At 42.3% G+C, this 25681-nt stretch overlaps 1 protein-coding gene across 8 annotated transcripts in view; it reads right to left on the bottom strand.

Moving 5' to 3' along the window:
* Plekhg1 (pleckstrin homology and RhoGEF domain containing G1) overlaps positions 1 to 25681 on the bottom strand; it is a 208941-nt gene that overhangs the window by 22430 nt on the left and 160830 nt on the right. For all 8 annotated transcript variants that reach the window (XM_015502244.2, XM_048799875.1, XM_048799867.1 and 5 more), the window contains 7 exons: positions 21942 to 22011; positions 13677 to 13723; positions 8977 to 9127; positions 5441 to 5572; positions 3563 to 3745; positions 3370 to 3465; positions 3110 to 3196 (listed from right to left, as the gene is read on the bottom strand). In XM_015502244.2, coding sequence (XP_015357730.1) covers positions 3110 to 3196; positions 3370 to 3465; positions 3563 to 3745; positions 5441 to 5572; positions 8977 to 9127; positions 13677 to 13723; positions 21942 to 22011 — 766 coding nt within the window. The remainder of the gene's footprint in view (positions 1 to 3109; positions 3197 to 3369; positions 3466 to 3562; positions 3746 to 5440; positions 5573 to 8976; positions 9128 to 13676; positions 13724 to 21941; positions 22012 to 25681) is intronic.

Genomic DNA, 25681 nt, shown 5'->3' with positions numbered 1-25681 from the left:
GGTGGAGGCTGGGAGGAGTTAAACTAATAAATCTCCAACAGCTGTGTTGACACTTAGATCAGTGATACATTTTTACCTAAAATGCCCCATTATACATTTATTTTATTTTGTAGAAATACATTTTGAAAGCTTTAAGAAAACAATCTAAGAAATAGTCTTGATGAAAGATGTAGCTTTCATCAAAAAGTTCAACGTAATCCTTTTATTTATATTATAACATTACAGTGGATTAAGTATATGAAATAAGTGTATTTTTATCACCCATGGGAACAATATGGTTAAGAAGTTCCTTGCAGGCAGACAGACCTTGGTTTGAGTCTGAGTTTAGTCATGTACTAGTGGTAAAACTTGCACAACTTAATGTCTCTGAACCTCTGTTTTTAATGCTCTTGAATTAGACTTATTTCATAAGGTGTTTTGCTGAGGGTGAAAGAAGATACAGTACAGCACAGTGTATATGTGATCAATGAGTTGTAACTTGAAAAAATTTAGATTCTAAAAGGATCAACAACTTAGGTGAAAAATACAATTCTACTATGGCTATGTCAACTGTTCACACATACAGGCAAAGGGCCAAGAGCACACACACACACACACACACACACACACACACAGGTGTAGGAGAAAGGGGACAGGTATGCAGGCTAGTCTGGTTTTGTAATGGTCTATAATTGCCTTTCAGAATCTTCTTAAGCAACTTGGATTTTCCCAGGAGACTTGTAATCAACAGGTGGGGCATGGGACACATGCTGCCATTACTCAGAGGGCCTCCAGGGCACCAGGCCAGCAACCCCAGGACCAGCGGTGAAGCAAATGCAGTCACCTCTCTGCCCGAGCTCCCCTGCATCTCATAATCCCCGGATGAAATGAAACTCCCACTTGAGTCCACGTACACACCTTTGCATGTTCATTTCCTGAGTAATTGGGGCTGGCGGCTCCTGAGGACTAACTTCAAAAGCTTTTCAAAATACACAGAGGGCAAAACAGACTCTCTTCTCAGAGCTCAGTCCTCCTGATCTCCCACCCAGGTCCACTCCCATGATTATGGTCCCACTCTCTGCCCCTCCTCCCTCCCACTGTGGACCATTCCACCATCTACCTGGCTCACCGGTAATGACACTCACCCCTGCACCATAGTCCCTTGGCTACTTTATCTCTAGAAGTTCAGGAAAGATGTTTCCAACCCTTCCCAAGACTAGCTCCTATTGCTGCGCTGATGGGCCTATTGTTCCCACCTTCCCAGGTCTCACTCCAACAAACATCCTTCTCCTGGCCTGACTATCTCCTGTTTCCCTTCCTATCCCCTGCAGCCCTCTTACCCACATGATATCTTTGTGTGTATGTGTGTGTATGTGTGTGTGTGTGGGGGGGGTACTGGGGGTTGAACCCAGGTGCATTCTACCACTGAGCTACATCCCAGCCCTTTTTATTTTCAGACAAGGTCTTCCTACCTGGTGAGGCTGGCCTCAAACTTGTGGTCCTCCTGCCTTAGCCTCCTGTGCCATTGCATCTTACTTTGCTTTGGTTTTTCCCCAACCTACCAGCTTTTTCCTTTTCTGAACTTTGTGAAATGAAGAAGTGACACCTGGTCTGTTCCTCATTTCGCCCTTGCTCTTTGACCCACTTAGACCCTTTTCTTCTTAGCTGCCAACCCTAAAAATCTGTCTTTCCATTTGAATTGTTTGACCTTTGCAAGACTGTTCTCTATTCCCTGTCTGTGAGATTCACCTTCCTTTGCTGGCACAATGCCCTTCCCTGCTTCTCTTACGGCCCCTTTTTCTTTTTCTGTGCTTCAGATCGGCCTCCCCTTTTAGACCACTCACTGGGATTCCCAAGGGGCCTTCTTTCCTCTACACACTTTTGTGAACCATCCTGTCAAATCTTAGGGCTTCCATTTCTGTCTCTCCTAACCCTCAGCTCCCAGAACCTGAATTTCTACCTGCAAGGGTCCTGCCTCCCCTGCTCCTCGACCCCCATCGAACCAGTTCTCCCTGCCTCCCAGCTTGGTGGGGACTCCAGCGCCATGCTCTGGGTGCAGGTCACGATTGACACTGAATCTCAGTGGGCCAACTCCCGTTCCTCTGCCTCACAAGCTGTCTCACCTCTCTCCCTCTGTGGCCACCACAGCCACTGCTCCTCATCTCACCACGCAGACTCCATGGTGCAAGGTCCAAAGTCCTCCCTCAGCCGACTGAGCCTTCCAGCCTCACCTCCTACCCTGACCCCTGAGAGCTTGGCCCTCCCGGGTGGGCAGCGCCTCTGGGCCCTGAGCACAGTGCCCTGTTCTCTCCTGCTTGTTTACACGTTCTTTCAGCCTGGTTTCCCTTTTCCTTTCCCTTCACTTATAAAAACATTCCTCATCCTTCAAGAATGAAGTAAAGGCACTTTCCTTCCTCTCCCAACTCAAATAGACACTTGTCCTTCCGTGACACCTGGCTTACAGTGCCATTATTTCACCATGTTGAGCAAACAGGTCAGGGGTTACAGGGCCAGCTGCCCCTACTCTGAGTACACTCACTGCCACACCTGGGGCTCGTTTCTCTGGGTGCTGTTCCCTTAGCACCTAGGTGGTCTTTCCTGTGTGGCCGGTTCTTAGTGCCCCTCTGAGTATTTCTCATACTCTATTTTCTTTTGCTTTTTTTTTTTTTTTTTGGTACTGGGGGTTGAACTCAGGGGCACTCAACCAGTAAGCCACATCCCCAGCCCTATTTTGTATTTTATTTAGAGACAGGGTCTCATTGAGTTGCTTAGCGCCTTGCTTTTGCTGAGGCTGGCTTTGAACTTGTGATCCTCCTGCCTCAGTCTCCCGAGCCTCTGGGATTACAGGCGTGCGCCACCACGCTCAACTTCGTACTCTATTTTCTGTTAGTCCTCTGGAACTTTCCTTACAGTCTTTCCCCTCACTTCTTTCAATCTCCCAAGGTGGGGAACACCTCAAATAGAGCCCACTATGAGCGAATCTCTGCAGCATTGGGTGGTGGAATCAGTCCTTACAGACTTGACATCTCAGATGCTCTTTTTCAACTGAGCCTCGCTTCCTGTCTGGCTGCCCTGCTAGGACCTGACCCCTTTCTCGGCCACTGTCTGCTGACTGCATCTGTCGTCTTACCTTAGCTGGAATCTTTGCCGCATGGTTCTCCAGGATCAGTCTCTTCAGGTGCAGAACCCAGAGCCGCTTGTCTTGCTGGGACTTAGCCTACGGGGCAGATGGAAGGGTCAGATGTGGGACAGTTGGACAGATGTTGGACTCTTTAGCCCCCTGATGAGATGGGAAGCACTCTGTGTGGTCAGGAAAACCTGGAAAGGCCCTGGCACCCAGCACTCCTTGTCCACGAGAGGGGCCCAGGGAAGAGGAGAGGCCCTTTTTACCTGAACTGTGTGCTGCAGCTTGGGGTTCTTGTAGTGGAAGACGCTGAAGCTGAGTGGCTCCTTGGGTATCACCTCCACGAGCATGAGGTTGCCACACTGGAGCAGAGAGAGCACGGAGGTGAGGCCCACTCTGGGGACAGGGAACAAGCAGCCCCCGGCCCTTGCCCCCCGTGTGACTGGTGTTCACACCTACCAGGATGTGAGCTTTGTATGTAAACGTGTCATCCCTCTTCTTGGTGATGAGAAGCAGCTTGTCAAGGAGGAAGAGCGTCCGCTCATTCTTGGCCCGCTGGAGACGGAAGGTTCCCTCGAGCACCAGTTCCCCATAGCTGGTGAGGTCTGGCCCCTTCCAGTTTGTGAGCAAACTCTGTATCTCCTGGAAAAGGGGAGGCCCCGTGGATTCAACAGGAGGCAAAGGCTCTGTGGCCCATCCACTGAGCCTCAGGAATGGTGACATAAATCTGCATTTCTGGGTGGTACCACTCAAGGGTTAACAAAAATGAGTCAAGCTGTAAGTTGCTGAGTTGCCAATTACTTATTTCTATTCCTTAATAATTCCTATGCTGTGGGTGGCAACAGCAGCTACATCTTTCAAAAGCTTGGGAACAGGACCACCAGTTGGGACTTCTTGGTGGGCATCCTTTCTCTGACCTTCTGACCTCCTGTTCTCCAGAAGAAAAAAATCTATAGAGAGGTTGACTTGAAATCTTTCTTCGAAAAACTGAAGTCCATACCATGTAGACGTTACACAAAATTAAATTGTGTGCACGATCATGAGACATATTTTCTCAGAAGCTTCCTGTTTTTAATTCACTGATTTCGGGAAAGGAAATGAACATTTCTCTGCTGCTATGTTTTAGTGTTTTTAGTGGAACTTGGTAAATATAGAAATGGGTAGCACGATCGACATTTCTTTAGGATTTGTTGTACATTAATATTGCTTAAGGAAGATGATGTCATTATTTTGAAAAATGAAAATGTTCACAAGTACCACTTAATTAAGGAAGCCACAAGATAATAAAAGACTTCATTGGTTGAAAACAGAAAGCTCTGTGGTACAGTGCTTGCCTAGCATGTGCAAAGTCCTGGGTTTGATAACCCATGCCATAGGCAAAAGGAAGGAAGGAAAGAAAGAAGGAAGGAAGGAACTAGAAATGGTGATAAGTTTGACCAGAATCTAATTTAGCACTGTCTTCAGAATGCCAACAAAGGTTTGCCTGATGCCTGCAATACACTTGAATGACTAAGCATTAAACTTTCTGCTACTACTGCAAAAAACAGATATGGCATGAAAGAGTAGGATGTTGCCCCCCTCTGATTTTTGACTCTATGGCATGATATCGTTACTCTCCTGCCCACCTGCCTAGATTTTTTTCTGTCTTATGAGCCAAATGATGCATTGTGTCCCTGCATAGTGCGGAGTCAACTCTGGGCTTTTTTGTTTTACTTTAGGGACACCCAAGAAGTTGGCACTGGATTTTGGGCCTGTATGTTTTGTTTTTGTTTTTAAATAGCTTTTAAAGAGGGCTATTTTTTTGAGATTTCTAGGATAATTGGCACAGCAGCTATTAAAAATTCCTGAGTGCTTTAGGGATCAAAATGTTGGTGCTAGATGGGACCTTAGCAAACTTCTCATTTGACTGTCTCATTTTAACGATGAGGAAACTAAAACGATGTGCTTGAGAACCATCTCATGGTTTTGCAGGAATGAGTGAGAAAGAATAGAAGCTTAAAAGGTCTAGGTACTTTGCTTTTAACAAAAATTACTAATTTATAATTTTATTACTTAACATAAGATAAGGCCTTGGGAGATGAAAGTTTTTAGCTTGGGTCTTCAAAGGGCTATAAGCAAGTTATTAGCTAAATTACATAACAACTTTGTCTTAAATAGCTACTCTAAACAATGGTCATTATTGTTGGTGCCCTGATCTTTCTTCAGGGAGAATTATGATGAGGACCATAAATGAAGTATGATATTTGTGCAATCTTAATATTGGATTTGATTTTGGAAATGATACATATCTGTGTCCCTGCAGCCCTGCTGGGTACTGACACCTTGCTGTGGGCTCACCTGTAACCGGACTGCATGTTCGTGTTTCCGCTTCATGTCATTGATGTGCCAGGCCACACGCTGCATAGTGTCTATAGCATCAAGCACCACATCGTAGCCATCTGTGTCCTTGTCAAGGTGGTTTTCTATTTCCTTTAAAAACACACACACACAAAAATAACTACTTGTTTTCCATTTTTTTGCATATAGCAAGTAATGAATAACATCTTGTAACTAGTTTCTTATATTTTATTTGTGCTTATTTATTTATTTGCCTACTACTATCATTCCTTAAGATTTTGAGAAACTTACCAGGAATACCTGCCACAAAACGATAAGATGGAAATAAAAAATAGGTCTAAAAATAATACAAGAATATTAGAATTCCAGGAAAGGCTATAACATACAGTAAGTCTCAAAGAGATATGACAGTTATAATAGATATGAGAATTGATCTTATAGCTGAGAGTTCTGAGCTTCTTGGTGACCAAGGTAATATCGCTCTCAGTGATACAGTTCTCACTCTTACAAGATCAAAATACATATCTTTTTTTTCTTTTATAGAGGAAACAAAATTTCTCACAAAGACCTCAAAGTGTCACAGACTCAAAAATGTAGTAGACATTATCTTAAAAAAAAAAAAACAACCAAACAACAAAAAAAAACCTCCATAGGGGCCAGAAGGTACAACTCAGTGGTAGAACAGGTGTTTAACATTCAGAAGGCCCTAGGTGAAGATCCCTGGCACCAAAACCAAACATGCAAATAGAAACCTCTACAGCAAGCACATTTTCATGCAGACATGAGGTTTTAGAACCTCAATGAAGTTCACTGAAGACAGTCTTTTGGAGTGTCAAGGAAGTTCACAGGTATCATGCACTAACTTGTCTGATGGTTTCAGCAGGTTATGTTAGCACCCATATTAGCATGGAGTTCCACAGCCCCAGGGAAGGGAGAGAGGGATGCAACCTCTGTTCTAATTCCTTTTCTTTTCTTTCTTTTTTCATTCATTCATTCGTTCATTCATTTATTGGTGTGGTACTGGGAAGTGAAAGCAGGAGCATTCTGCTTCTGAGCTAGCTATATCCCCAGGAATTTTTAAAATTTTCATGTTGAGGCAAGGTCTTGCTAAATTTCCCAAGCTATGCCAAGTACTGAAGAAAAAAAAATGTTCAGACTAACCTGGAAATTGCAACCCTTCTGCCTCAGACTCCCCAGTAGCTAGGATTATAGGCATGCACAGCACTTTGCCCTGCAACCTCTGTTCTAATTCTTTAGAGGATATTAGACTCCTGTACCTGGATCCCTTAGGAGTCAAAGACTATTCTTTTTATCTTCTCCATAATACCTAACAGACAGGTGGTCAATAGATGTTTTTCTTTTCTTCTGGTGCTGGGGATGGAACCCAGGACCTCCATCATGCTAGGCAAGTATTCTATCACTGAGCTACACTCTCAGCTCCAATAAATGTTTATTAAGGTAAAACTATATTTTCTTAAAAACAACAATAACTCTAATCTCTCTATGTATATATGTAAATAAATTGCATCTATATAGAATATGAACAGACTTCTTTTCCTTATTATTATTCCTTAAACAATATGTTGTAATAACTGTTTATAAAGTGTTTATACTGCTTTAGGTATTATAAATTATCTAGAGATGATTTAAAGTATAGGGGAGGTTACACATGCATTGTATAATACACAAGCCTACATAATTTTATATAAGGGACTTGAGCACCTGTGGCTTTGGTATCCTTGAAATCAATCCCCTGCAGATACCAAGAGACAATCACATCTACAACAGTAAGAAACTGTGCCTTAGATCATTTCTATGACATTTATTGTGCAAAATCAGTTAAAAGTGGCAGAGGCTGAATCTTATGGCATAATTTCTGCAAATTAATTCCCATTATTTTACAGTGACACTTTGTAAATATTAGTTTACTTTTACTGGGTATGCAAATTTTTCATGTAGTTAAAAACTGGAAAGGAATTTACATTTTTATCCCCATACTCAGACTCAGGGGTTTGAAGGTCCTATGAAACCATACTGCTAAGCTAGTAAGTCCAGGTAAGCTCCAGATTAGTAGCAAACTAAGAAATATTAATTTCTTCTTGTAGTTCGAGAGGCAATCCTGCCCAACAATGATCAGGCTGAGAGGAGCAGAGGATCCTGCTCTGAGGATATTCATGGTTCCCTGTACAGCTTGACGATGTGAGTGACACAAGGAACATCTAAGCCACCTACAGAAGCAACACATCTCGATGCCGACCTGGAGCTAGTGTGGATTTATCCACTCACTGTTCTTCCCTTTTCTTTACTATTAGCCCAAGACAGAGAGTGAGGCTGTTCTCCTCACCAGTGCACTTTCTCTAAGGATCCTGACTTGCCATCTCTCAGGCTGTTCTGAGAACTTCACTTTCTTTTGCTGGTTGGTCACCTTCCTGTCTAGAAGACCACAATAAGTCTTAGCTGGGATATTAACAGAGTTCAGCAGAAGTCTGTCCTGGGATAAGTATTATTTATTTAAGAATTATTTGGATGCTGATTTAGAAAACTTACTCCACTAAATCTAAAATGTCATTAGGACCAATTTAAAAATTAAATATCTCCAATGTGGATAAATGGGATACAAAATGTTCCATAGATGAGCTACCCAGGCAAACAGACAAAGCGAAGAAATTTCTGGTAATGTTGGACTGAAAAAGTTCTCTGGATTAAAATCCCTTTAAGGGAAGATATTTAATATATTGTGAAAGAAATAAACTGCAAACACTGGCTTATTTTTATCGAGTGCCTTGAGCCTCGGGAAGGTGGGCACCTTCTAGGCTTCGGAGGCAGGCTGCTTGTCCCAGAGCCCTACCCCTGACCTTCCTGCTCTACTTCTTGCCCGTGGTGCAGAGATAAGCATTCCACATCTAGAATGCAAATTCCTTCAATAAAACTTTTTTTCCCATTTTTATCAGTCTCCTTAGAGGCTAAGAAATGAGAATTTGAGAGCTGTGTCTATCTTTGATCGAAAGACTCTTTGAATTTTATAAAAGTAATGGAAAACACTATAAAAGGGAAGATATCTGGAAGTGAAGCCTCTCCCGCTCAGGGAGCCCTCACCTCCTGCACATTCTGTCCCCCCCCCCCCAAGCCCCTCCTCTTTGCTCTCATAAAGGAACCAATCTATGACAAATAGCTTTCTCTCTCAACTTCCTACTGAATTGGGACTCATGGAAATAAAATAAAACAGGAAAAAACCTGTTTTCCATTTGGATGATAGCTCCCTGCCTGGACTGTCACAGCCCAGTGCAAGGCACTCGTAAGCCCTGTCACCATCCGAGCTGAGATTAATCTTTTGATTTGGCCGTGGTCAGCGGAGCTGCAGGCCTAGAATATAAATATCTCTAATTCCTCAAAGCAGATTAGTCAGTTGTAAAGCATGAGAGTGGAAAATGATTCCATATGTCCACAGCCTTTTCTGGTATTTTCCCCCAAACTTAATGTATACACACAAGATCTCCATCCCGTTGGAAAGTGCTCAAGCGCAAGCAGAGACTCACATGCAAAAGGAGATGATACTTGAGAATCCGCTGAACTGGTTTCAGGAGATAGGACCCCAGAGGCAGCGAGTGTTTCAGAGTTTCCTGGCGTTCCCGGAAGAACTTGGCCAGCATCTTGTTCCTCATGCACTCGGTTAGCACGGCCACTGACCTGCAAGAGGAACAATTGTTTTTTTTATGTCAGTGTGATGCAGGGCAGGGGTAGCTGAGTTTTGATGCAGCACCATGGGCTCAAGGCTTCTAGTAGCAAGGTCCTTCCTTCTAGAAGACCAGGTGCACGCCAGGGCATGTGGCTTGGCAAAAGGAATCTGAGCTGGATTTTAGCCCCTAGGTGTGCCCTACCTGGTATCTTCAAGCAGTGCTCACACTGCAGATCTCACACAGTTTCCACAAGTCAATTTTAAGGTACTTTGTACTAAGAATAGTTCCCTCTTCCCAGTAGATCCTTGCCAGTAAATGCCTACCAGGGCATTTGTCAACTCTGATGGTTAGCTCTGTATACTGCAAAGCTGTATGGCTTTATGTGGTGGCTCTTCTGGGAGACCTTTCCCCACAGTTAACTTCCATTTGAGAATCCTGGAACAGATAGATCCCCTTTCCACCTCCAAGTGATTCTCCTCCTTCTAGACGGTCTCAGTCCTCAGAGAGAGTGCCTCACTGAAGGGTATTAGAAAAGTGGGTGGGAGTTCCTTCTTAGCCCAGATCCCAGAAAGTAACTAAGGATGGTGCTAAAACAGCTTCCAGGAACAGGAGAAAGAGTGCTGGCACCTCACAACTAAAGCATGCTGAGGGGCTCGGGTGGTCACACACACACACACTAACATCTATGGTCTCAGAACTCAGAAGGAAGCAGGTAGGAAAAATTTCATCCCTTTTATTCCCCAAGTCACGAACATGTTTTCACGATTAATTGAGACAATCAGAGTCAAAAAACAAAATAAGACTCCTTGGAAAGAAGTTCAATGCAAGTCTCATAATTAAGTTGTTGGACTCTCCTTTGTACCCATCTGTTTTCAGAATATCGGTTCAAACTGATTTATAAATTTGAGTCCAAATCTCAAAACTCCCCATCAGATGACCTGGGACCTTTTCTCAGGTTTTTTTTTTTTTTTCCCCCCCTCAGAACCCGCTGCCTGGTAGCTCCTTAGCTGCCTGATAGCTTGAGCAGCTGCTGGAGAGTGACTTGTGTCACAGACTGGGAGCATGCAGGGCACCAGGTACCCAGAAGTCCTCATTACAGGACAGGCATCTGAGGACACTGACCTGGTCCTGTTTGTGCTCCTCCCTGGGGTAAGGAAGGAGGGGCTTGTGCCTCTTCACAGTGAAATCACAGGGCACCACTGGCAGGAAGAAAGAGGACACTGGTCAGTGTGCCAGGCCACTTAAATGTCACCAGATTGGATCCAAGGGGGAAAGAAAAATTTGTCAGATGGGCCACAACACCTGGCACTCTTGGCTTGTTAAGACAGGGGAAAGGGAACCTCAGGCCTCAGACCAAACTGACTGGATGAGGGACAAGAACTATTTCTCTGTGAATATGAAAACCCTGCAATTGGGAAAGAAGCAGAGACGGCTTCCTCATCCAGAACGCCTTGCAAGCACCGCTCTGCCAACTCAGGTTTCAAGTCAGACTTGAAATTAAAACAAAACAAAAACCAAACAAAGAAACCCACTCCACTTTCTCTAGTAAACTGTTCTTAACTACCCCTCACTGAGACTTATCACTTCTTGAACTTCGACTACACATTACTGAGTGTGTGTGGTACTGGGGATTAAACAGAAGTGTTCCATCACTGAGCCACATCCCCAGCCCTTTTTATTTTTCATTTTGAGGCAGAGTCTTGCTAAGCTGGTTAGGGCCTTACTAAGTTGCTAGGCCTTACTAAGTTGCTAAGGCTGGCCTTGAACTTGCAATCCTCCTGACTTGGCCTTCTGAATAGCTGGGATATTCCAGGCATGTACCTGGAATTTAGCCTGGCTAAAATCACCCTATTTAATTTACACTTATTATTTGATCTTCCATAACATGCTATTCCACTATTGCATTTAGTTAAGTTCTACCCTCAAAAGAATATAAACTAGGCCAGGTGCAGTGGCACATGCCTGTAATCCCAGTGGCTCAGGCGGCTGAGGCAGGAGAATCACGAGTTCAAAGTCAGTCTCAGCAAAAGCAAGGCTCTAAGCAACTCAGTGAGACCCTGTCTCTAAATAAAATACAAAATGGGGCTGGGGATGTGGTTTAGTGGTTGAGTGCCCCTGAGTTCAATCCTCAGTACCCCCCTGCTCCCCAAAAGAATATAAACTGCTTGAGACACTGGTTCTTTATTTCTTGTGGATTTCCATTAAGTTTGGAACTGTGCTCCATGAATGACAGGCTCCTTCCGTAACTCATGGCCTCATGCACACAAGGCAAGGGCTCTACCATGAGCCATACCACCATCCCTGAATGGTAGGCTCTTAAAAATGTTCTTACAACCATTCACAATAGCCAAACTATGGAACCAGCCTTGGTGACCATCAACAGATGAATGGCTAAAGAAAATGTGGTATAGATACACAAGGGAGTTTTAATCAGCCATAAAGAAAAATGAAATTATATAATTTGCAGGAAAAATGAGACTATTATGTTGAGCAAAATAAGCCAAACTCAGAAGGTCAAGGGTTGTATGTTTTTCTATCGTAAGTGAAAGGTACAAAGGAAAAAGGAAATGAAAGGGTGGGAGATCTCATGAAAATCAAAGGGAGATCAGTAGAATAGAGGAAAGGGACCAGGGGGTGGGAGGAGGGGAGGGAAGAGGGAAATACTGGGAATGATATTGGCCAAATTATATTGTTATATTGTGTGCATGTATAAATATATAATCAACCCCACCATCATGTATAGTTAAAATGTAACAATAAGAAATGTGGAAAAATAATGTTCATGCAAAAGGGATTTTGCCTTTCCCCAGACTCTGAAGCAACCCAACATGTGAAAGGCCGCCTTTATTTTGTACTTTCCTTTTTTAGTAAATCTTCTGAATTTGCAATCTGGGAAGGTCCTATTACAGATTCTGATCATCGAGTCCAGAACTTTGTTGATTATTCAGTTTGAAGGCTTTTCCCTCAGGAAGAAGTTTGTGGAGAAGCCGAGGGCTGAGTCTGTGATTTCTCTGCATAAGGGTGTGGTGTAAACTGGTTTTTGGCTGAAGGACCCTGGAATTTTGCTGGAGCACCCTACAGTTTCCTGATTTTCAGCATCGAGGTGGAAACAAATAGTACAGGAGAGAAAATTGCTTGAGTAAAACTGTGAAGCAGGGGTGTGTCTATAGATAGGGATATGTGATAAATGCTCCAATATGCATGCAGGATGCTTTCCTTTCTTTCTTTCTATGGAAAATTTGGGTAAAGCATGGTTGGCCACCAACCAATAAATCCCCGCAACACAATATCCTGACAAATATTTAGAAAAGGACAGTAAGATCCTCTAATAGGAAGTATTTTATCATCAGTAAATCTGAGGTTTGGCTTCATGGGACTATTCCATGGGGTTTTTCTTTTAACAAGACCTGCTTTCTGGATCTATTTCTAAGCAGGGCAAGAATTATTTTTCCCTTCCCACATGCTGGCTTCTCTTCCACATGGATCCTGCCACCAGCTGTATCCTTGGGGACTCTTCTAAGACCACTCACGGAGTGTGTAAAATCTCCCCAGTTCTCGTCCTGGCTGTCCTTAGGATAACTCAAGACTGCTAATCATGTGGTTAAAAAAAATAGTAAGAAGGCACGGGGGATCAACACGAGGTCTGAGAGTGGAGGAACCTGGGCCCAAACACAGGCTGGACCATTCATCAGCTATGTGATTGGTCCCTGAAACAATTTGCCTATCAGCCTCAGCTTCTTCATTCATAAAATGGGGATGGGGATGGGGCAAAGGTGGTGATGACCTTGACTTTGCAGACAGCCTATCAGGTGCCAAGCTCTGGGGCCTTGCTTTAATCCCCCAATCTCTCTGAATGGCTGTGGAGGTGGAGTTCAACATGTTGTATTTATAGCATTTAACACAGTGCTTAGGAATCAAAGTGTGACCGGTAAATGTCTTTTGGAGAATCAAATGCCTACAGTTGTGGCCCATTATATTGGGCTCCTGGGCTTTTATTGATTGATTAATATATTGCCCAGGCTGCTCCCTAATTGCCCTGCCTTTCTTGTATAAGCAAAACTGAGCTAACAACCCAGGGGAGACCACGGGCCCCCTTTTCTCCTGTTGGCTTCTCACAATCTGTCCTTTTTCTGAACTCCATAAAAACTCGTGTAGTTCATAAAACTTACAGAGCAAAAACAGAACACATTTTCTCCCCAGCTGGATTACATAAATGCATTAGCAGTGCTTCCCAATCGTAATGACATGGCACAGAGAAAAAGGTTGACAGACGAGGCCAACAGCCTGCTTTCCTTTGGAGATACCTAGTAATCTTTTTGGTCTCTTTCCATGTCTTTCTCATTTTTTTTCCCTGCACTGTCTCTGCTTGGAGCCCCCAAAGCCCAAAGGGATCAGTAGATATCTGGGATCCCCTAGTCTGTTCTCTGCGTGTTCTGTGTTTGCTCACGGATTTAGCACAAGGCCAGCTAGACAACACCTGAGAACTCCACATGTTGGATATGCTGACTTGAAACATTATGAAAGGGATCCCAAGTGATCCACTCCTTCCTGATCCATACCTTGGGTAGTTGGTGCAATACTGGGTGTAAATGTGGAACTCTTCACTCTGCAAGGAAACGAGAGACTTTTATAGGCAAAAAAGCACAGACATCAACATTCATTTAAAAACAAGAAAAGAAACAGCATTTGGGCCTTTAAATTTCTTTCTGTAATCACACTGGCCAGTCTCTGGAGCCCTTGTGGGATCGTCTGTGCCCACTGTTATATACCTAGAACCTGCACACACTCTGACTAATTTGGGTCTTCTAAACACCTGGTTCCAGATACTCTGAAGACAAACAGGAAGAGGACGAAAACACAGTTTCTGCCCTAAAGTGCTCCTGGTTCTCTGGTGGATGCAACAGGGTGAGAGGGAAATATAAGTGGGTAATGTAAACATCACATAGGAACAACATGGTGGGAGTACATGCAGGAGACAAGAAAGCTGGTATGGGGCTGGGGATGTGGCTTAGTGGTAAAGCACTCACCTAGCATACGTGAGGCCCCGAGTTCAATCCCCAGCATTGCCAAAAAAACAAAATAAAAAATAAAAAATAAAATAATCCAGGTGCAGTGCAGCAGTGCAGTGGCACACACCTGTAAATCCCAGCAGCTTGGGGGACTGAGGCAGAAGAATCATGAGTTCAAAGCCAGCCTCAGTAACCTAGGGAGGCCCTAAGCAACTCAGCAAGACCCTGTCTCTAAACAGAATATTAAAAAGGGCTGGGATATGGCTCAGTGGTTAAGCGCCCCTCGGTTCAATCCCTGGAAACTTCCACAAAAAAAAAAAAAAAAAAAAAAGCAGCTAAGCAGCTGCTGGGCACTTTCAAGGCCTGTGCCTTCTGCTGTCCCTGCCCACTCTTGTTCCCACTCCTCTCGCTGCAGAGCCACTGTGCCTCCCTTATTCAGAGTCCGGGCCTTATTTCCTCTAAGGAGCCTTCTGTGAGCTCTTGGGCTGGGCCAACAGCTCCTACTTTGGGCTTCCAGCACATCCAGTACTGGCCTCCCTGGTAGCACCAACCAAACGAGAGTGACATTTTCTGTTTGTCCATCTCCCACATTAAGCTGAGAATTCCTTCAGGGTAGAGGACACACTGTGCACATTTGGCTCACAGTGTTTGTCAAACTACTGCATTCCCTTCTTCCCTACTAAGCCAAAGTTTATTTGAGAGCAGGACCAAGCCTACTGATCAGCACACATTCAGCATGGCAGCAATGCCCAAGTGCAGTTCATGTCTGGCTATCAAATGTGTGGGTCCTGCCTCCTGCCGCGAACATACCCCCATTCCCTAAAACCATTCCATTCCCTTGGCTACCTCAGTCTTGCAGATGTCCCAGTCATATTTATCTGAAATTGGGAAATGTTAAATATTTGCTCATTAAAGGTTAATTCTTTAAAAAGGTAGAATCTGACTTCCATGCAAATATAAAATGAACACTGTCAGGTATTTTAGTTAACCTATTAGGGAGGATTGTTCTAAGACATTTCAGTTGGATCAAAAGATAAATAAAAGTATAACAGTTAGGTCACTGATCAATGCTGAAGTGAATTTACACATAGATACAAAACTGGCTTTTTCTATGGGGATGGGTGGATAATGAATTCGAATGTTCTTGCCTGGGACAGAATTCATTTGCTTTCTGTGGCCAAGAACCATTTGCACAGCAATCAGTTATCTAAAACTGATGGGAGTTGTAAAATACTTCAAAGATGATGAAAGGTGCAGAACCCTGTTGAATTATGTAATTTGGAAGAATAAACTAGAGGACCATAGATTTCCTACATCCCCAGTCTTTTTGGTGGATCCCTAGGCTGACGAGGAGGAGAGCTGTCTATGTGGGCAGGTGCAGTACAGAAGCCAGGTTTTTACACTAGTGCCTGTTCAGACTGCCATTCAGAATAGATGATTCAAGCCAAAAAAACCAACCAAACAAACAAACAAAAAAACAAAAAACAAAAAAACATCTAGCTCTTAAAAAGTCTCTACTGAATTCTATTTGAAAAAAAGTCACTGGATACTTTGGGTGGCACGTCGCATTTCACTCTTTTCTGATTTCATAAAACTTTTGACTTCTTAAAACTATTTTATGCTGCACTGACATGTGATTCTAAATTGAGTTTTCTTGACTTTAAAAAATTTTTTTGGTACTGTGGATTGAACCCAGGGGCACTAAACCACTGAGCTACATCCTTTTTTAAAATTTGAGACAGGGTCTTGCTGAGTTGCTTAGAGCCTTACTAAGTTACTGAGGCTGACTTTGAACTTGAAATCCTCCTGCCTCATCCTCCTGAGCTGCTGGGAATTATAGGTGCGCGCCACTGCACCTGGCTTTTCTTGATTTTAATGCTCTGAATATTCTTTTTTTTCCCCAATTCAAAAAGAATCCTTAGAATCTTTCTTGTTAAACTCAACTGGGATTAGGTTAAACATTTCATATTATTATAATGGAAAGTTTTAAGCATATATACAAATAGAAAGGATAAAATGGTGAATCCCAGTGTCCACCATCCAACCTCCGTAATCATTACATCCCACCCGGTCCCCTGCGTCCCCATCACTCTGAAGCAAATTCTAGGCCTCGTATCATTTCATTTGGGTTAGAGTATGCACCTTCAAAACAAGCTCCTCAACCAAGTGGCATCACCACAGTGCCACTATCACATGTAAATGATTCAGTCTGGTTGAAGGAACCAGATTGTCCTGAATAGTCAGTCTCAGTAGGGCTGGTGACAGTCCCATGGTACACACCCTGTCTGCTGACTCTGTGTGGATCAGTAGAGCTTGCTCAGATTTAGGTCTCAAAATTTGGCAACATCCACCATAGATTACACTGCACTTCCGTCAGGAGGCACCTGATGTCTGGCTTTTCTTTCTTTCTTTTTTTTTTTTTTTTAATACTAGGGATTGAATCAGGGGGTGCTTCACCATGGAGATACATTCCCAGCTCTTTTATTTTTGATTTTGAAACAGGGTCTTGCTAAGTTGCTTAGGGCCTTGCTGTCCTTTTTGTGATGCTCGAAGTTGGCAATTACCACCAAGATCTATTACTGTATTAGGGTTACAAAAGATGATATTTCTAATTCTGCTGTTCCTGCTTCATTTATCAGTCAGAATCTTTCTGAAAAAGGAACTTTCTCCTATGAACTGTTGGTTTACTCTGCAGTTTGTGCAGGGTAAATTCTCTTTCTCTTGATTTTCTAAATAATGTATGATTCTCTGCCATCCAGCAAAGGTGACCAGTTTTTTTTTAATACCACTGTAAATTCATAAACATTTAATGAGTTTTGACCATTTTCCATTGTCTTTGCTGACACTCCAACAATCCCATCTTTTGTTGACAGAGCCTCTTTTGAACATTGTTCTTTGAGCACTCCTATTCTCTTCCATAGCTTCTGAGTTTCCTGGTGGGACAAGATGCCCGGACCATTATTATCATGGAAAGTCTTGTGTATTGTCTACCAAACACTCAGGCTCCATTGAGCCCTGATCCTTGGGTGGCAAATAGCATTTGAAGACCACAATTTGGGTTTTAGGGATGCTATTGCTACTGAGTTAGTCATTAGGGCTTTTCAGTGGACAGGGTAAAAAATATGATGTTTTTTTAAAGGATAAAATACATCCTTAGTTCATACTGGTACAGGTTGAGTATCTGTAATCTGAAAACTCAAAATACTCCCAAATCTGAAACTTTATGAGACTCATCATGATACCCCAGGTGGATAATTCCACACTTATGGCAGTCAAGATGCAAGTACACTAAAAATGCTGTATAAAATAACCCTCAATGAGGTGAACATGAAACACAAATGAATTTTGCGTTTGGATGTGGGTCCTATCCCCAAGATATCTCATTTAGTACATGTAAATATTTCAAAATATCCTCCCCCAAATTTGATACTGAAATACTTCTGGTCCCAAGTATTTCAGCTAAGGGCTACTCAAGCTCCCATTCAGATTCAGGAGTACAGCTTTTTAAATTAGCCTCAAGTGCTCTTGTGTCCGTATTTTCCTTTTCCTTGGCAATTCCTGTTCTCAATGACACTAACATAAATACTTTTTTGCTTTATCCCATGACACGCTCAATAATTTCAGAATAACAATTGTAACATCATGATAAATAGAATCATCACCCAAACAGTTAAAGATGTATGTGCCGTGTTCTGTCCAGTGCATCCTTTCAAATCAATCGGAATTCCCTCTGCATGGTCACGCCACCAACCTGACACATGATTAGTCGCGTGTGCTTCATTTGCTCTCAGTTTCTGAAGATTGTATCTTCAAACTTTTACCTTTTTTTAAAAAATAACTAAATTATGTACATTTTTTTCAACGTCAACCCTACAAAGAAATACATTAAAAGAAGTCTAACCTCTATTCTTCTCCATTCTATCCTCTCCTATCTCCTCTTTTAATCTTATAGGTTATCCTGTTTCTGAACAGGCATATCCTCCCTTTGTAGATAAACAAATCATGTTACACTAGTGATGCTCAAACTCGAGTGGGCATCAGAGTCCCCGGGAGGGCTTGAACTGATGGCTGGGTCCCTTCCCTGGAGTTTCTAACTTGGTAGATCCGGGACGGAGGCCTGAGAATTCGCATGTGTCACAAGTTCCCTGAGGTGCTGGGATCCCACTTTGAGAACCACAGTGCCCTACAAACTCTTACCCACGCCCTCTGCAATTCTTATTTTGTTTTTATGCTTCATGGTACTCCATCACGTGGATATGTTTTGGTTTATTCAACCAGATTCTTGTTCGGGGACATGTGGGCTGTTTCCAGTCTTTTTTGGTAACAAACATTACTGCCAAGAATAGCATCATTCCTATTGAATCTTTTCTATTGATCCTTGGAGTAGATCTTTGAAAGCAGAATTAGCAGGCAACAGGGTAATGTTGAGCTACATCCTTCACCATAATGTCGGTGCCATTTTGCTTTGGCACAGTTGTGAGAGCATCTGTTTCTCCATGGCCTTGTTGACTAAAGTTTAAGCATGATACTAAATGTTCAGGCATAATACTGTTTAAAAATCCAAATTAGTTGTCAACTTTAAAACACTGGAAAATATAAATATCCCAGTTTCCGGTGTCTCCTGAGAAAGAGTAGAATCCACGGGCAAAGGGCCTCGAGTTTCACATGACGAATACTATCCTATGAGACCAAGCAAGCACCTGGATTGCCTTAGCCTCCACCTGGGCCCTCAAGTTCACCTGGTGGCATCTGAAGCCAGCCCTGGCTCCAAGGGTTGAGAAAGGCCTTGACCTGCCCAAGGTCCTTTAGGAAGTATACATCAGATTGGAGCTTTTCTCTGGATTTGCTAGCACTCTCTAAGTTTCTTATTCTTCTTTCCTGCTCCCTGCTCTACTAAACCTGGGATCGAGCAAGATCAGGCTGCCTTTCCTTGTGTTTGGGGATCTTTAGGATCATTTGAAATGCCAAATTAAAACATAATGGCCTCAGTGGAAATATGCAGTCTATGTACGCACAGCCTTAGTAAGGCCTGAAGACTTCTGCACAATGGTGTTTTGTGATACTGTGGCTGTATTCCTATCATGTATCAGCGAGTTCTGATTGACATCAACAATATAGCCTTATTGGAGAATCAAATACAAGTTTGATCTTAGATTTATAAAGCTCTGTGGGCCTTGTCAATAATGGTTTTACACAAAAAGCAGTAGCTCCTGGGTCTGTTAATACTTACATGCCATAGTTTACCATGTATGCCACCCCAATCCTTTTTTAAATGTATGTAGTTGTATATATTACACAAATTAGAAAAAAATAGATATTGACTTCTAGTTATTCAATTCTTTCAAATTGAGATTATCAGAAATGAGACAGTGTACAAAGAGCCAAAGCTTCTGATAATCAGGGCTGTCCAACTGAGCAAACAGGGCAAAGGGTGACTGAACAGGTAACCAGAGTGTGATTTTAGGGCTTCTTCTGCTGCAGTTTCCCCCCTCCCTCACACTCTCAGATTCTGGGAAGTTTTCCTGGACCCTATGAGAAGGCTTGGTATGCAGACAGCATCCAGGAAGGTAACACTCTAATGGTACAGATATCGAATCAGCACCTTCTTGAGGATAATACAGGGGCAGGGTGTGTGTACGTGTGCACACACATGTTCACGTGTATGTGTATACCTGTGTGCTTGTTTACCTTGGCTCTGAAAGGAGAAAGGCACCAAGGGAGAAGAAGTGGCTAAGGGTAAGGTGGGCTCTCAAGACATACTGTCCCTTTCTATGTTGCCAAGGGCCAGCTCTGCTGAGAGTCAAGATGAGGGATGGGCACCGGGGCGGAGGTGAAGGCAGGAGCCCTTCCAGGTGTTTCCAGATCCCTAAGAGCAGACCAGTATTCATGGGAGCAGGAATGGGTGGCCGATAGGGAACTTTTATTTCTATCCCTCAAGAGAACTGCCCGCTCCTTATTCTTGTAGGAGCAGTAGGAAAAAAGCCACTGTATTCTCCTTGGGTTGGTCAGAATTTCCTTAACTTATGCATACCACAAAGGTAAGCCAGGTCAAAGATGAATCTCCATGTAATCCCCAGTGATCCAGATAAAAGCAGAAGTCAACCGCCAGCTTTACCTCCGTCGTTAATGACCTCTCAATTAAAACAATTTTCCATTCCTCCCAGAGAGGAGCAGCTGGTGGGTTTCAGAGAACGTAACATCTTCTAAATTTCAGAGTGTTGAGTGAAAAGCAGGTTATGCCAGAACTTCACGATTCCCTGCTTCCACTTGCAAGTGTGGAGAGCTGAAGTCAGTCTTCTAATTGAACTTGGCAATGTTACAATGAAAAATAAGATTTGGGAGTTGGCAAGGAGGCACATAAACAAACTTTTATGTGAATAATTAAGCCAGAGCTAAGCATATGCTGGAACATCTTTAATCAGTTTGTGATTACAGTTACCAGTAAAAGCCAAATGTTTCCGAGAGCTTCTATGTTGTTTATATGCTGCGGTTATTTTAACATATCTCCTTTGATATATTCAGACTATCTTGTTACCGTTTCTCTCCTTTCCATTTTTTTTCCTCTTTTTTAAATTCCTACCTTTTGGAGAATCAATTATGACCCTGAAAACTTTGAAGAGTATCTATGTGTTTAAGCATGTGTGTACAACATGTTACACATGAACACACACAGGTACATGAAAGGCAGGAGAATTTACACATAAGATCATCAATGGTCTTTACAGAACTTCAACAGGGTGTTATGTTTGAATTCAAAGCCATCTGGAAGGATCTACAGTCAACAGAAATGACCTTGTGGAACAAGTCTGGAGCCAGGTCAGGCTGGGACAACATCCCAAGTTCACATTGGACTTGAGGCTCCCAATGAGGTGCTAATTCACCGCTGGTCTCCGAGCACCTTCATGAACTTTGCTTAAACCTTTGTACATTTCAAACCTTTACACAACTGTAGAAACCATACAAACTTCTGCTGAAACACAGTTTCTGCCAGAGGTTTTCCAAACAAAAGCTGTTGAATTTTTAAGAGAAACTTAAACAAGATAGGTTTCTATCTCTACCAGGTAGCATGTTGAGAAAGAAACACAGTCAAGGGCTGCTGGGCATGTCTCGGAGCACGCTTTCCTTCCAAGTTCAGAGCCTGAGCTCACTGCTGGGTAAGCTTTAAGTCAAATCTGCTCCCAGTGTTTTCCTAAGCATTAACACCGCTTAAGAAAAATATAGGAAAATGACTGCATTTTAAGGTGTAGGAAATCACTCTGCTGCTTTTTATCCCATAAAAGATAATTATAAGGGCTGGGGTTGTGGCTCAGTGGTATAGCTCTTGCCAAGCATGTGCAAGGTACTGGGTTCGATTCTCAGTACTGCATATAAATAAATAAAATAAAGTTCATTGACAATTAAAAAATATTTAAAAAAAAGATAATTATAGAGACCAGGCTAGTACCACACTTATTTCATAGAAAACATTTAGATTCTAATGTATTTTTATAACAGATTTAGTGGTATGTTATACATATTTATTTTCCTAACATTTTTCTACTCTAGACTCTCCTCCTCCAAGCTTCAAGTCTTTCCTGGGAAAGAGTAACATTCTCCAGTTACAAAGCAAGTTCCAGGACAACTACTAAGTCAGCCTCTTCCTCTTCCCAGTAGCAGTGTTTTTGTTTTTTTCCTTTCCTACTGAAACAAATGGGGGAAAAAAAAAAAGAGTGTCCAACTGCATCCCATATAGAACAAACCAGCCATTCTAACTCTAAAATGGAAACAATCCATACTATCGGCCTTGGCGGGCCCAGAGAAATGAGACCTGCTTACCTTGGACACAAAACATTCTGCGATGGCCACAGGATCATTTTCACAGTTTTCCAAATCTTGCAGAAGTTCACTTTAAACAAACAAACAAAAAGACCCAGGAAATATTAGATGGAGTCTTCTGGTTGAGGGCATTTTACAAAATCACTTAAAATTTTAAACATTTCTAATGCATTTACGAGGAATCATAGAACTGGATAACTGAAGGCCTTCTGCCATTTGTATGAAAGAATTAGATAAGGGGCTTGTCCAAAGGCATAGCAGAGCAAGGATTTAAACACAGTTTGGGAAACTCCCACCAGAGATAAGCCCTGCCTGAAATTTCAGTTTTCTAGACTTTTGTCTTTGGCTGCACGAATGCTCACAAACACTCACTCATTCATCAAATGACTGCCTGGGTACCCGGTGTAGGGCCAGGCCCTCAGAACACACCAGTGAGCATAATGACATGTGGTGCCTGATCTCTAGAGCTTCCAATGCACTGGAAGTCAGACATTCAGTGACAAATCACACTAACAACTGAGACATGCCAGGGGAGAAAATTGCTCTCCTCAAATATAAATTTATATTAATTTTTAGTGACAGTGTCATTAGTTTAAGTAACTGCTCAGTCTTTCATTTTGTGGCTATGCCATAATTCATTTAATTAATCTCCCAATGTCTGATAAAAATTCTGTAAGGGGAATTGCTGGGTCAAAGGTCATTCTCAGCATTAAATATTATCACACTTCCAAATTGCACTCCATTTAAATTGTATTAATATATAATTTAATATGCTGAATAATTGTTTTAAGATACTATGTATTACATTATGTCTTTGCTAATGTCATACATAGTACATTAAATTTTAATAAATTTTAAAGAGTTCTATAGGAATTAGGATAGAAACACTTTGTTGCTTTGTGCTTCTCATTCTTGATGGGCCACTGCAGAGAACATTTTCAACCCTTCAGCTGCTCCTGCTAGGCACGCCCGCCCCTATTTCTATGGATATTAAGAGTGGATTTCCATTATTTTTCAGTTGCAGCTATTTCTTGCTTATATTATTTTCCCCAAACTTCTCCTCCTGCCATCATCTCCATCAGTTCTCTTTTGTAGCTTCATGAGATTAAATGTCTGAATTTGTATCTTTAAGACTATGGAAAGAGTTTTCCCAGTTTAATCTCTTGGCAGACACCAGGATCTCTTTTCCTTCTTGTAGAACCATGTTTTCCCTGGAGTTAAAATTCTCTCTCTCTTTTTTTGCTTTTGCTTTGTTTTCAAAGTACGCACCAATGATTTTCATCAGTGGGCCAGCAGTATAAATCTCACCCACTGGGACAGAACATCCGACAGCCCACCGGTTAGGCGTCTTTCCTGTGGTCTCCCTCCTGGAGCCCACAGCCTGCCCTGTCCTGCACATGCTCTTCTTCCAGCTGCTGGACATGCTCACCAACAGCCTCCTGACGATGTCTGCGGCCTATCTCCTATGCTGGATCCTTGCTTCTTAGGGGCCAGTTCCTATGTATCCCTGCCTTTGAGAGGTGACAATAGCCAGCAGCTTTCTGAGAAAGGTAAAAGGAGGACAATTTTCTGGGACTGTTCCAGTTTCAACATGTTCTTCTCTTCACACTGCTGCATGATGTCAGTGGATACAGAATTTTTGGTTGGAGTTGGGCATGGTGGTACACACATGTAATCCCAGTGGCTCAAGCTGAGACAGGAGGATGGAGAGTTCAAAGCCAGCCTTAGCAACTTAGTGAGGCCCTAAGCAACCCTTATCTAAATAAGATTTATTTAGATCTTGCCTCTAAATAAAATGTAAAAAGGGCTGGGGATGTGGCTCAGGGGTTACACATCCCTGGGTTCAATCCCTGGTAAAAATAAGAAAAAAAAAAGAATTATTGGTTGGAAGTCATTTTCTCTGAGCATTCAAAGGGCTGTCTGTTGCCTTGTAAATTCCAACAGTGCTACTGAGAGTCCACTATCATTCTGATGCCCCATCAAGATTCCATATGACCTGTTTTTTGTTTTTTCAGTTCTGGAAGCTTTTAGAATTATGTCTTTGTTAATGTTATTCTGAAGCTTTGCCGCAGTCTGGCTGCAGCAAAATAACCGGGGGGTGACGAACAACTTGTGTACGTTGATACTGCAGGAGTGGAAGCCGTTTATTGCAGGACAGGAGCAGTATTTATACATTCCACACAGCTTATCTAATTAGCATAAACTAGATACATCAGTCAACCAATCAGGAATCTCCACACTTAATGGCTCGCTTTTGTTACTTCTCAAACCACTCCCTCTGGCATTTTGCCAGGCACCATCCAGACTTGTTTACAAACTCTAACATTCCCCTGGCAAAATGCCAGGTGTTATTTTGACTTGTTTACAGACTCTAACAAAGCTTTGAGTTGGTGGGCTTTAGGGTGGGTCCTGTTCACATACTGGGTCAATTCAAGCATGTGGGAACAGATCTTGATCTCAAAGTGTGGTCCAGGGACCCTGCCTCAGGAAGAACACAAGATACTATTTCATAAAAATGCTGAGATGCTATTGGGTTTTTACTTTCCCTCTATCAAAAGAGTACAGTGGCTTCTTCCAGAGGCTATTTGATGTTCTATATTAGGACAGACTGAAAGTAGGCGTGGATATGAGAATTCTGTGTCCTCTTAGGTCAGAGTAAGGTGATTTGTGAAAATGTAAAACAATTCCAAAACACATCAACATTGTGAAAAAAAAAAGTCGTAAAATCACTTTCCTTAAACATGTGGGTTTAATATATTATTACAGAAACTGATACTTTAACAATTTCTCAGTTTTAGTTTCTAACATGGTAAACAAAACATTAAAAAACAAACAAAAGCAGCTTTTGGGGTGTCTTTAATCATTTTTAAACACGTAACAGATCCTAGGACCAAAAAGCTTAAAAGCCTGTGTTCCTGGCTCCTGTCTTAGATGCTTCCACCCCCACATTGTGGAAGGTCATGTTATTCACATTTGGGATCTCAGGATCTAAGTCTCAAATTTTTCTTATTCATCCTCTTCTTTAAACCATCTTCTTATTTACTGTTCTGTTTTTCTGGAGGAGATTTTAACTTTATTTCCTCTCCCTTTTATTGAATTTGCCCTCTTCTCCATTCAACCTATTGCAAGCTGTTGTGGTGGGGCGGGGGTGGTCTGTAGAAAAAAACCTAGTCTCACATGGACATGTTGTTAGAAAAGGGAGGACTATTTTAATGGACTTTTCAGATCAGGATGGATATTCTTCTTTGATATTCTACTCAGACTCAGTAAGTGGGCTTTGTTAAAGGTTTTCTGGAGTTTGAAGCCTTACCAATAGGCTGTGCCATTACTTTGAAATCTACTGCTGAATTTTACACTTTGAAAGGATCTTTTAGGACAGTCCCAATTTGAACATTCTTCCCAATAGTCTTATAAAAAATATCTCCTTGGTTAATTGTTTTTTTTTTTTTTTTGGTACTGGGGATTGAACTCAGAGGCACTTAACCACTGAGCCACATCCCAGCTCTATTTTGTATTTTATCTATAGACAGGGTCTCACTGAGTTGCTTAGCGCCTCACTTTTGCTGAGGCTGGCTTTGAATTTGTCACCCTCCTGTCTCAGCCTCCCAAGCTGCTGGGATTACAGGTGTGCACCACTGTGCCTGGCAAAGATAAGTTTTAATGTGAAAAAATTTACTTCTGATGCTTATATCATTATCTTTTTATAGAAGGATGGGTTGGTTAAACTAAAGATAGTTGAG

This window comes from Marmota marmota, unplaced genomic scaffold (genome assembly GCF_001458135.2).
Source record: "Marmota marmota marmota unplaced genomic scaffold, marMar, whole genome shotgun sequence".
NCBI lineage: Eukaryota > Metazoa > Chordata > Mammalia > Rodentia > Sciuridae > Marmota > Marmota marmota.
Note: the sequence above shows the minus strand (reverse complement) of the source record. Positions and strands in the feature narration are given on the sequence as shown.